This window comes from Tetrapisispora phaffii, chromosome 6, assembly GCF_000236905.1.
Source record: "Tetrapisispora phaffii CBS 4417 chromosome 6, complete genome".
Classification (NCBI taxonomy): Eukaryota; Fungi; Ascomycota; class Saccharomycetes; order Saccharomycetales; family Saccharomycetaceae; genus Tetrapisispora; species Tetrapisispora phaffii.
The window spans coordinates 198463-210875 of NC_016525.1; the positions used below are offsets into that span (position 1 = coordinate 198463).

The following is a 12413-nucleotide window of genomic DNA, read 5'->3' on the forward strand; positions in this document are numbered from 1 at the left end:
CAGTTTCATCAATTAAAACAATACTTTTTATAGGAGAAATACATAATCAACTAACAAATGCTACTCTATTTTTGAATATTCTCAGCAAGTAACTTCCTTATGTTATTTGCAACCTTTACAGCCCCGTTCGTTTCTTTACCACAAACAAAACAAGTTTGTAGAGTTCTTACATCTGTCAGTAAAACACAAGCTACAAAAATAATGACCACATTTAGTGACAACGGGTCTTTTATAATCGTTTTTACAAATGACACATTTGAAGGGGATTTCTTTCATCTCTTCTTCTAATTTCTCGACATCGATACCTGCTTTGGTTTTCCAATCTTGATCTAATTTCCAACCTGTCTTGAAATCATCTCTAGAATGTAGAAACTTACAACTATCACCATACCCACAATAGCCAGTTTGCTTGAAGTCCTTACATACATCAGGTTGATAATCCATCAAGAGTGTTGTTCTTATGTTAACCGGTTGATGGATTTTCTTCGAGGAGCCTTTAAGCGGTTTAGAACTCATCAGGGATCTAACTGGCTGTGGCTTACGAGATTCTCCCAAAGCTTCTTTATTCAGAACATCCTCTTTCACTGCATCATCATTTGAAGAAAGCTTATACTTAACATCGTCCTTATTAGTGGCATGAGAAGTCCCAACATTAATCTCTTTGCTATCAGCAGTTATAACTTCCTCTGGCGCTGATTCACTTACCTCTACAGAGCTTGCCCTAGTATTATCCAACTGAGGTTCATTTGTTACTAGTGAATCTCTATTCTCAACATCTTGACCTGCTTTTTCTTCTAATTCTATTCGAAGACGTTTGATACTGTGCTGTGCTATTGAAGACTCTTTCACACGTCTTTTCTTAAACATCGACACTCTTATAACACAGGGACTAATACCTCACCACCATCTGCATGAACAGTCTCTATTATCATTATAATATCAACAACAAACTGTGATTATATTAAATTACTCATCCCATCTCATCGAAATATTCTTAAAATCTGGTTTTTGTCATCTTTAATTTTGCCGTCCTAATATTAAATTGCAAAATCAGATGTTATAAACTTTAAAGAATGAACTTTAAAATGATTGTCATGAAGTTAAAGTTGATTTATGATCTGTTTGATAAACAAAACTAGTTTAAGAGGTAGTTGTGCTGTCAAAAATAGGTGAATATTTGATAAGATTGTTTATGGAATAACATAGAGTTAAAAAAGAATTAAGTCTGAACGCAATAACTCAAATCAGATTATCCTCATAAATAGTTATAGTGTACAGTCACAATAATATATATACAAACGATAAAAAGTAGAAACCCCATTATCCAACTTACAGATATACAATTTGCTATATGAGTGAACCAGATTCGAAAGTTAAGAAAGACGAAGTGAGGGCCCATTTTGTAGAGCCTTCTATTCCCAGAATTGGCGGCGAAACTACTAAGGTTATCAAAAGTGCTTTAAAGAAGCACTCTACTTTAAAGATTACTGGTGACCGTCAAAAGAATACAGATTACAATAGTGAGAGTACTGTAGTTTCCTCTCCATTGTTATCTTCCACACCTTCAACAGTGTCGAAGTCATTGCTGAAGATATATCCATATTTAATATTGGCTGATTTCTTTCTAAGTGTCTTAACTTGGACCAATGAAAATATATGGTCTAGTATTCTCACCGTGTTGATATACACATTTACAGTTTTGTATTTCCAAATAATCACCAGGTACTTTGGTCATGTGGTAATTGTAGGTTTATTATGGAGTTACTCTCTATTAGATGAGCACATCGAAGAACGTATGATTTCTAAACCAACTTTGGATGATATTGTGCACACAATGGATAAAGTTACTAAGAAATTTGATCTATTGCTTTCACCGATAACCCTTTTAAGTGCACAAGATGTGAAGAGATTATTATTTACAACAATATTTTTGTCTCCACTCTACATATGTATAACAGTCTTCATCTTTTCAACAAAAAACGTATTTCTGCTCATGGGTATTTATATGTTAACTTATCAATCTCCATGGGCAAAAATCGCAAGAAGAATATTATGGAAATTCAAAGTAGTAAGATTGATGGTTTTTTATGCCACTGGATTAGATTTGGGAGGAATTAATAACCATCAAGGCATATTAGATGCTGTGCATAATCAAGTCAAGAAATTGTCGAATTCTAACTATAATTCAACTGCTAACAGTGGCATGGGATTAGATAGAAATGGTAAACAATATACACAAAGTTCATTCTCTGATAGAAATGGAAAAGCTACAGACAGCTCACACGATTCTGAGAAGCCAATTAGATTTACCTATGTGTTGTATGAAAATCAAAGAAGGTGGATAGGTATAGGTTGGACTTCTAGCATGTTAAGCTACGAGAGGACTCCATGGACCGACGAGTTCTTAAACCCAGCACCTTCGCCTGATGAGTTTACACTACCGGAAGAAGACTCGCATTTGAAGTGGAAATGGATCGATAAATCATGGAGATTGGATATGACTAACGACGGTGCCATACAATTATCCAGCTCAAAGCCCAGAACATCTGCTTCTCCAACTGCAGATGCCAGTTTCATTTACTATGATAACACTTGGAAGAAACCATCAACACAAGACTCCTTCTCGAAGTACACAAGAAGAAGAAGATGGGTCAGAACTGCGGAATTAATAAAGACACATTCTGATGATATGATGATGCCTAGCGAAAACACGATCAATACTACAGCAGAAGAGACGGAACTTGAATCCAATTCACCTGTGAATGACAAGGAAAATGGTAAGAAAGTGAGAAACGTGACAATCAACGAAGAGCCAATAATTATGGGAGAAGATAAAGTAACTAAGCAACCATCGAAATCAAATGATGGAAAGAAAGATGTATCAAACGACGACAGCACTAAAAATGCTGACAACACCCCATCTTCATCTAATCCTACTCTAAACACGTCTAACTCCGACGCAGATTTAACAGGCATAGAGGCCATACCAGATACAAAAGAAAACGAAAATTTTAATGAGGAGCGTGCAAGCCTAAAAGAATCTAAGAAGGACAAATGATACCAACCACCACTCTGCCATCACATACTCCTCCTCCTTATAATCCTTCTCCGTTGTCTACCACTACATGGCCCTATATTATTAGGTAATTGCATCCTGTACAACATTTCACAAACCGGCAACGACATAGACTCAGGTACATAACATATATACGCAAAAATGTATAATCACGATAGAATTATCAGCAACAATACACACAACTTATATCGCTTCATTAAACAAGAGTCAGAGCATTCACCATCAGATCATCAAATCTTAAAGGCTGCCTCACTTGGCTTCTTTGACACATTTCATCAAGGCATCGATGAGTGTCGGCCGTTCCTGTAGACAAATGCACTCATTGTCACTTTTGAGATCGAAATTCTCTCAAAAGACAAAAGAGTTTTAGGTAATTATAAGACTAACAACATGATAAAACCATCTGCACTTGCAACGTGTATCCTAACAGGTTCGTGCACATATATATATATATACTTAGTGCTAATTAAAAAAGGCCCTTTCTTTGTCGAAGTTTGTGGTCCTGAAAATATTTTAGGAGCAGAGCATTTTATTGGATCAAAAGTTGGTTGTTGAGCCTGAGAACGGTTCTGGTCAAGAGATGACTGATTTTATTAAGAGTGCAGTTGAAGGGTTCTTCGAGGACTCGGTTGTTGGGTATGGAGAAGAGTTTGCTGGGGCTCATTTCCAACCCACAAAGGATCCCTTTTATGAGAAAAAAAAAGACCAACACGGTGAAAGTAAGGAAGTTAAGAGAAGGTTACCTGATAATATTGGGTTTAGTAAGAGTGATTCGAAGCATTGGAAAGCGGTCCAGACTAGTGCGTGGGTCCACGATAGGAGTATCTGTGGATGCTGTTGTTGGTCAGATTTTATTGGCTGGGCGCCAATAGTGACGATTCTTCCAATTATTGGCCCATTGTGTATGTACAGCGTACACAAGAACTTGATCAAGCTAGCAGACAAGCATTTTAACCTCCCTGGCGACTTGAAGGCTAAAATGTATGGGAATATTGGTCTTGACTTGGCTATCGCATTAGTGCCAATTCTAGGGTCAATTTTCGTTTGGTTGAATGCCTGTTCAACTAGAAACGCTGCAATGGTCTACAATTATATCGTAAAAAGACAAACTGAAGAGTGCAATCATGAGAAGCTCGCATCGTCCCAGAAACCTCAAACAGAACGTCAAAGACCTGTACAAAGGCCTACGGAAAAGCCGCAGCAGCAACCATCGAGGTCACAACAACCACAACAGCGATCTGCGCCTCCAATCCCAAACCGACAACAACAACAGCAGCACTTTCTCGATAGAGCTGTACCTCCCATTCCTACCCAAGCTATCAACAATCATGAACAGCCTGCGTACCCTCAGAACGCATATCACCAAGATCACATCAACGTGAGAACACAACGATACCCACCACAAGAGACCCGAGAACCACCATCCCAGAGGTTCCACCTATGATGTTTAAACAGGACATACCCATTCACACATATATACAGACATTCACATTTATATAGAAGTTTATACCTAACAGAAGCTATGTATCTTTTTATTTTGCACAATATCCTCGCCACAATCCTCTGGAAGCTGACACTAAGTCTTGTAATCCAAGGACGTCAGCGAAGTATTTGTACTATGCATCAAGCTTCCAATCCATTGATCGATGAGACATATTCTCAGAGATCAGGGTGCATTTTGAGTCGTCGTCGAGGGCATCGAAAAAAGACGCAGACGCTCAACGATTAGAAAGTGAAAAATCTTGAAATTGTGAATTGTACAACATTTCGATATAAGTTTCAAAATGATTGCTAATAAAAATGCATGCAATGGTCCGATGTTCATCTTACATAACCTGAGCTCATTTCCAACTGACATTTTATTTGACAAACTGCTATCATTTGATTTTTTCTATTGTTTCTGGTTGATCTGTATCTCTAGACAGTACGAGCTTACTTTTGCGGAATTCCACCGATTGGATGGTGTTACAATTGGTCGAGAATAACAAGTTAGCATTTTTATTGGTATAACTAGTGAAGAAGCAAATATGGATCCTACGAGAGCGCCAAATTTTAAGCCTGCAAGTCCTGACGAGGAACCAAATCCTCCTAATGATCCAAAATCAACTATTCCACAATCTAAGCCTATCTTGCCAAATGTCCTGGCCGACAATAACTTGTCTTTAGATGCTCCTTTCACAATGGAAGATCATAACATATCCTACGAGAAGCATAAGAAGAAGAACAAGAGACTGGCTAAGCAATTGCGACACCATGAGAAAGAGGAAGAAAGAAGACTGTCGCCAGTGTATATAGACACAACCAGGAGTTTAGACATGAGATTGGAGAAGTCCAAATCTTTGCTGAACCCAAACAACACTAAACATTTTAGATCTCATAGGATTCCTTTAAATGTTGACAATTTCCAACCGTTATCGAACGAAGTTTCGTCTGAGGATAGCTTCGATGAAGATTCAGAAGATGATTTACCGTTCTCTGTAGCTAATGTTGGTGTATTAAAATCACAAATAGCAGATTTAGAAGAGGTACCCCATGGGCTTGTTAGACAAGCTGACACAATAGAAGAATATGAATTCCCGACACATAGACTAGCCAAAAGATTAAATAACCCAAAGAAACTTCCGCTTGTCATTGTTGCATGTGGGTCGTTTTCACCAATCACTTATTTACATTTAAGAATGTTTGAAATGGCACTAGACGCTGTAAACGAACAAACAAGATTTGAAATCATTGGTGGTTACTACTCCCCAGTTAGTGATAACTATAAAAAAGCGGGTTTAGCAACATCGAAACATAGGGTGAGAATGTGTGAATTAGCATGTGAAAGAACATCCTCATGGTTGATGGTAGATGCTTGGGAATCGTTGCAACCTGAGTACACAAGAACAGCAAAAGTTCTAGATCATTTCAATAATGAAATCAATGTCAAGAGAGGTGGTATTACTACTGTCACTGGTGAAAAAATAGGTGTAAAAATTATGTTATTAGCTGGTGGTGATTTAATTGAATCAATGGGAGAACCAAATGTTTGGAACGACTCAGATTTGCACCATATTTTAGGTAATTATGGTTGTCTAATTTTAGAAAGAACAGGCTCAGATGTTCGTTCGTTTTTATTATCCCACGATGTTATGTATGAACATCGTAGAAATGTTTTAGTCATTAAGCAATTGATTTATAATGATATTTCTTCAACGAAGGTTCGTTTATTCTTAAGGCGTGGTATGTCTGTACAATATTTGTTGCCTAATTCTGTTATTAGATATATAGAAGAGCATGGTCTTTATGTTGACCAAACAGAGCCAGTTAAGCAAGTTTTAGGAAGTAAGGGATGATGTCAGCAAGAAAAGATCGATTAATCATCTGGTTTTTTAGTGTAAAATGAATTTTGCGATTTACCTTTGCAAAACCTTTGATGCAAGACCAGTATAATAAAATAACATATAACTCTTTGTAGCACTACATATATAGTAAAATAATTTAATTCAAAACCACATTTAATCTTTTAGCAAGAAAAATATTTGCTGCTTAGCTATAATATTTTTTGCTAGTAAGTAATTGGTAAAGGATCAATATAATGATAAAGGTTTGGTAACCAAACATGCCTTTAATTAGATTTTAGGATTCTTATTTAAGCAAAAAAAAGATTAGCTTACAGGAGTTTTCAAGGTGTCTTGATTATTAGCAAGTTTAATTCAAAAGGAATGGATATTTTACAGATATATGTTAAAAGAATAATTATAAAAGGTCGGCTAAGTAGAGATTGAAATGGATTACACTGATGTCATTTAAATACCATTAATAAGGTAATTAGTTAAACCAGTAATACTAAACACCAATACCAAAAACGACAATGCATGCCACCAACGACAGAGCATATATGCCATGCTATACTAACAAAGATATTCCCACGAAGTATAACTTTGTACGCAGATTTAAACGTATGGAAACAATTCTCGAGTATTATGCAATGAGCAAACAGGACAAGATAGAGTACCAAATCTGGTCTCAATTTTGTTTTGAATTGGATAGAAGACTGTTCAGAGAGGATAAAGAAAGACAAGAACTGTTGACGAGAACAGAGAAGCAAAAGAAAATGAAAGTACCTAAACTGCAGAGGCTAAAGGCATGCTTTAAAGGAACACATTACTCATATAACACAATCACAATCGAGAGTATGTGTCGGGACGAATTGGTCCCATCCTACTGATCTAACTACAATTTCATATCAAGTGTTGGCTCTTATTTCCAAATATTTACCGTCACCATTTTATTGTGACACTTGGAACAACATCGCAACAAATTTCACAGCAACGAAATTTGAAATGAACTGAAAAGTTTACAAAGAGACGTCGATGAGCATAAATGAAGTTGAATGCTCATTGCATGATATATCTAAAAATTCTTATAATATTATAAACGGATACCATTTTAGTATTGTTTAGTTATCAAAATTGTGTAATAATAGAAAGTTGTATTAATAAAATCAGTTAGTAAATTTTAAAGATAAATAAGCATTAATATTTACTCTTGCATAGAAGCAAAAAACAACAACAACAATAGGGCATCAGTATGACGAAAGCTGGTAGTGGAGCTGATTTGTATTTGACATGGAAAGATATAGTGACCATTGCATCAGTAGTAGTTTCTGGTGTGATGAGTTACAAGACTTATAAGCTTTTGAAAGAGAAGAGAGACTTTGGGAACCTTCCAACGCCATGCAGTGGGATAGATGAGTTGATTGGGAATACACCAATGGTTTTGATCAAATCTCTGTCTGAAGCTACAGGAATGAATATATATGCAAAGTTGGAATTAAATAATCCTGCGGGCAGTGCCAAAGACAGAGTAGCTTTGAATATCATCAAGACAGCTGAAAAAGAAGGTCTATTAGTGAGAGGGAAACCTGGTGTGGTTTTTGAAGGAACAAGTGGTTCAACTGGAATTTCCATTGCTATGATTTGTAATGCATTAGGCTACAAATCTTATATTTCATTGCCAGATGATACGTCAAATGAGAAGCTTGCTTTACTAGAAAGTTTAGGAGCCACTTTAAATAAAGTTAAACCCGCTGCCATTATTGACCCAAATCAATATGTCAATGCAGCTAAGAAAGCTTGCGGTGATTTGAATAGAGAAAATGAAGATAAACCAGATGAACTCAGAATTAGAGGTATATTTGCTGATCAATTTGAAAATGAATCCAATTGGAGGGCACATTATGAGGCCACCGGTCCTGAAATTTATAAACAATTGAATGGTAATATTCAAGCATTTATCGCAGGATGTGGAACTGGTGGAACAATATCTGGTGTGAGTAAATATCTGAAAGAAAAGATAGGGCTAATAAATTTACATGTTGTGTTAGCTGATCCCCAGGGATCTGGATTCTATAACAGAATCAACTACGGTGTAATGTATGATACTGTAGAAAAAGAAGGAACCAGAAGAAGACACCAAGTGGATACAATAGTCGAAGGTATTGGTTTGAACAGAATTACTAACAATTTTTCCAAAGGTGAACATCTTATTGATGAATCTATTAGAGTCAACGATGAGCAGGCAATCAAGATGGCTAAATTTCTTTCCGTCAATGATGGCCTTTTCATTGGTAGTAGCACAGCCATTAATGCAGTAGCAGCTGTGATTCTATCTAAAAATATGAAGCCAAATTCGAATATTGTTATCATTGCCTGTGACAGTGGTTCCAGACATTTAAGTAAGTTTTGGAAATCAGCTGTAGCCATTGACAGTGAAGTATCCCTCGATGAAATAATGAAATCTTAAATTAAATTGCATATTATTAAAAAAAGAGATGTAAATAAAATTATTTAATAGTTAATCACACAGAAATTTTAAAAACATTTCCTCATTATCTTTGACTTTTTTGCTTTTATATGTCAAAATTTTAAAAATGGTTTTAAAGTTATTATCATTTTTCAGAATCGTTATTAGGTAAGGAATTAGTTTCGAAGAATTAGAGAGAATGAATGATATTTGAGGGTATTCTAAAATATTAGCTGATAAATATTCTCTAATATATTTCGAGAAGCAAATAGGGAAGTTTATCTCCAATTGAGATAGGAATAAAGATGCTAAATATTCATTCATATGTGATTTGATCATTTGATATACCGTATCATCATATTCTAAATCATTGAACGTAGCCTGATGGAAATAAAAGTCTGCCAAAATTTTTACTTTTGTCAAATTAACAATCTTGATTTCATTTCCAAGATGATTGAATTTTTTGATGGGCTCTTCCAAAAGAGTTTGAACTTTATTAACAGTACAGACGTTACAATTCAAATTAAAAACAATAGAATAGGGTCTGTTTTGATCTTCCACATGTTCAATTGAATAATTCAATTTATCTTCTATGATTGCTCTGAAACCGTTCACACAAGTAGTCTTAATTTGTTGAAATAACTTCAAATATTTTGTATCATTCGCCAGAGGCTCTCTATCGTTAAAATTCAGTTCCAATTCAAACCTCAAGCTTCCTGGAAATTTTGGTGGCAGTACAATTATTTTATCGAAATCCCAATTATCTACTATAAAATTATCTTGAAAGTATATGTTAGTGTGCCAAGAGGAGATCACACCGTCGTTGTTCAAATGCTGAGAGTTCAAAAAGGTTGGTTCCAGTTCCATCGACCTGATATGTTCTTTGTTTAGTGTCTTCCTTGACCTTCTGTCGAGTTCTACATCTCTGACTTATATACCATTAGGTTTATAAATACAAATAAAAAGGTTGTCTATTTTATATATAACGGGGATATTATAATTTTTGATAAATTAACCGCCGAAGCCAATGTATATAAAAAGGCATCCAAGATTTTTAAGTTTTCAAAAGTAATAAACACAATATTATAAGACTGTATCCATCAATTTTTAAATTAATGGTCATTGCAAAGGTTAAGTTTGTTGAAAGAATTACCGAATATTGGGTATGTCATGATTGATTTTTTACAGTGTTCTGTTAGGAAGGATCCATTTTTAGTCAAAAACAAAAGGGAGGTTAGTCTACTATATCCATCACAGATAACAGATCTTAAGTTCTAAACTCTGGTGAAAATGGCTAATGAGCTCCAAGAGCTACAAATATCAGATACCAAATTGAATATTACATTGGGTAAATGGTTACATTTTTACTATCATGGATAATGAAACTGTCTACTTGCCATATTTTAACAGCTACAAAGCACACGAGAAGCCAATATAAAAGGTTTAATGTTCTTGATACTTGAGATATGTTGGTGGGATCACTTATTGTTTGGAGACTAAGGTTGGCTTTATATTGCCAATCGACTGAGAGGTTCATGTCATTAGCGGTTCTTCGACTACAACTACCTTGATCACAATACACGAATTACATATTTCGGGTAAGCCGACAACTAAGTATTTTGCTGTGCATTAGGAGGAACTGGAAAGTCGAAAGTAGGAAAAGATCCTGCTTAGCTATGTATTCAAGACGATAATGTGTCTTTTAAGGATATAAAAACCAGCTTAGCAGCATTATATATTCGTAGATTGAGGAATCGGGTAGAAAGGAAAGTAAGAGGACAGGTAATCAAAGAAGACTTATTAAAAATGTCTAACGTGGATGTTTTACTTACCGTAGGGAAGCTGGATGCTTCCTTAGCTTTATTGACCACTCAAGATCATCATGTAATTGAATTTCCAACAATGCTGTTGCCTGATAACATTAAAGCAGGATCAATCGTAAAATTCAGTGTTTCACAAAGCTTGGAAGAAGAGAGGAGACAAAGTGAGAAATTCAACAGTCTGCAGACAAAAATTTTAGAAAAATATGGTACTTCAAAACCAGAGAAACCAGTTTTAAAAATAGTAAATATTACCCAAACAAGTTGTGTTCTAGCATGGGATGAATTAAAACTGGGTTCTGCGAAATTGAAATCATTAGTATTATACAGACAAGGTATCAGATCAATGATAGTCCCAAGTCCTTTAAAAATAACCGAAACCAAACTTTCTGGTTTATCAATTGACCATCCTTATGAGTTTCAATTAAAATTATCCACAACATCAGGGAATTTTTGGTCAGAAAAGATTAATATCCAGACACACAAAATGACTGATATGTCTGGTATTGTTGTATGTTTAGGGCCACTTGATCCAATGGAGAGAATTACTGACTCTCAAATTTCTAATTCTCTAAAGAAGATAGGTGCAAAAGAACTTCAACACAAAGTAGCCATTGATACAACTCATTTCATTTGCAACGATATCGACAATGAAGATGACCCTGAATTGATCAAGGCTAAGAATAATAATATTCCAATCGTTAGACCGGAATGGGTCAGAGCTTGTGAAATAGAACAAAGGATTATTGGTGTTAGGGGTTTCTACTTAGATGCTGATCCAAGCATTTTAAAAAGCTATACATTCCAAGGGGTATCTTCTGGAACAGAAGAACCAGTATCCGTTGAAATACCTCAAGCAGAAGTGATAGAAACAGAGCCAATTCACAAAACTGAAGAAAAGATAGAAGTAGCAGAAGAAGATTCAATAGATAAATCATCAATTGAAATTGCTCAGGGAAATGTAAGAGAAAAAGATCAGATTGATGAAAAAGATCAAATTGAAGAGGAAACTTTTGAACCACTAAATGAAACTGTAACAGCAAATATTCAGGAACAGGACTTAGTAGAAGATACAGGTTTAACTAACGACGATATTGTTAAAAATATCGAAGGTGCACAAATCGAGATAGTAAACAGCAGAGATCAAGAAGAAATGGAAATGGTAAAGGAAAGCGAAGGCACGACTTTCAATATAGAAGAGGGACAAAAAGACGACGACGAACAATTGAATGAAGTTGAGCTAACTGTCGAAGATGAACACTTGAATGGCGTTGGAGGGCAGCTTGAGGAACAACAATTGAACGGAACGGAAGAGAACATTGAAGAGGAACATGAAGTTAACGATGATCAATTGAACGCGGATGAACCAAACACTGAAGTTCAACAAAAATCTGAAAGTGAGGAGAAAACTAACGCCGTTTCATTAGACGAAAATATTCAAAATAACAATAATGTGAACGCAAATGAATTAGAAGTAAATCTAGAGCATGTGGATACTAATAACGAAAGCTTTGATAAGGATGATGAACAAAAGAAAACCAAGATGCAGACAATGGTGTAAATGCAGAAAATGAAGACGAAGATGATGGTTCTGTAACGGCTCTCTCACAAGAAGCAACGCCAGATGTAGCCCCTGTAACTGATGCTAATAATAACCCCAACAAATCAAAAAATAACAAGAAGAATAAGAAGAAGAAGAATAAGAAGAAGAAATAAGTCTGGGACAATTG

The 12413-nt window shown here is 35.5% G+C and overlaps 7 protein-coding genes across 7 annotated transcripts; 5 read left to right on the forward strand and 2 right to left on the reverse strand.

The window, feature by feature from the left end:
* Positions 1–135: 135 nt before the first annotated feature.
* Positions 136–867, reverse strand: CWC24 (U2-type spliceosomal complex subunit CWC24; the record flags this gene model as incomplete). The annotated part of the gene is made up of 1 exon (XM_003685957.1): positions 136–867. The coding sequence occupies one exon, from the start codon at positions 865–867 to the stop codon at positions 136–138; it is 732 nt and encodes a 243-aa protein (XP_003686005.1).
* A 484-nt stretch (positions 868–1351) lies between these two features.
* Positions 1352–3058, forward strand: PEX30 (peroxisome biogenesis protein; the record flags this gene model as incomplete). The annotated part of the gene is made up of 1 exon (XM_003685958.1): positions 1352–3058. One exon carries the CDS (start codon positions 1352–1354, stop codon positions 3056–3058), a length of 1707 nt encoding a protein of 568 aa, XP_003686006.1.
* Positions 3059–3656: 598 nt separating this feature from the next.
* On the forward strand, positions 3657–4520 carry TPHA0F00870 (uncharacterized protein; the record flags this gene model as incomplete). Its single annotated transcript, XM_003685959.1, has 1 exon — positions 3657–4520. The coding sequence occupies one exon, from the start codon at positions 3657–3659 to the stop codon at positions 4518–4520; it is 864 nt and encodes a 287-aa protein (XP_003686007.1).
* A 583-nt stretch (positions 4521–5103) lies between these two features.
* NMA1 (nicotinamide-nucleotide adenylyltransferase NMA1) lies at positions 5104–6411 on the forward strand (the record flags this gene model as incomplete). Its single annotated transcript, XM_003685960.1, has 1 exon — positions 5104–6411. One exon carries the CDS (start codon positions 5104–5106, stop codon positions 6409–6411), a length of 1308 nt encoding a protein of 435 aa, XP_003686008.1.
* A 1237-nt stretch (positions 6412–7648) lies between these two features.
* MCY1 (putative cysteine synthase) lies at positions 7649–8863 on the forward strand (the record flags this gene model as incomplete). The annotated part of the gene is made up of 1 exon (XM_003685961.1): positions 7649–8863. One exon carries the CDS (start codon positions 7649–7651, stop codon positions 8861–8863), a length of 1215 nt encoding a protein of 404 aa, XP_003686009.1.
* Positions 8864–8914: 51 nt separating this feature from the next.
* On the reverse strand, positions 8915–9730 carry REC102 (Rec102p; the record flags this gene model as incomplete). The annotated part of the gene is made up of 1 exon (XM_003685962.1): positions 8915–9730. One exon carries the CDS (start codon positions 9728–9730, stop codon positions 8915–8917), a length of 816 nt encoding a protein of 271 aa, XP_003686010.1.
* A 939-nt stretch (positions 9731–10669) lies between these two features.
* On the forward strand, positions 10670–12244 carry CHS5 (Chs5p; the record flags this gene model as incomplete). Its single annotated transcript, XM_003685963.1, has 1 exon — positions 10670–12244. One exon carries the CDS (start codon positions 10670–10672, stop codon positions 12242–12244), a length of 1575 nt encoding a protein of 524 aa, XP_003686011.1.
* Between the last annotated feature and the right edge of the window lie 169 nt (positions 12245–12413).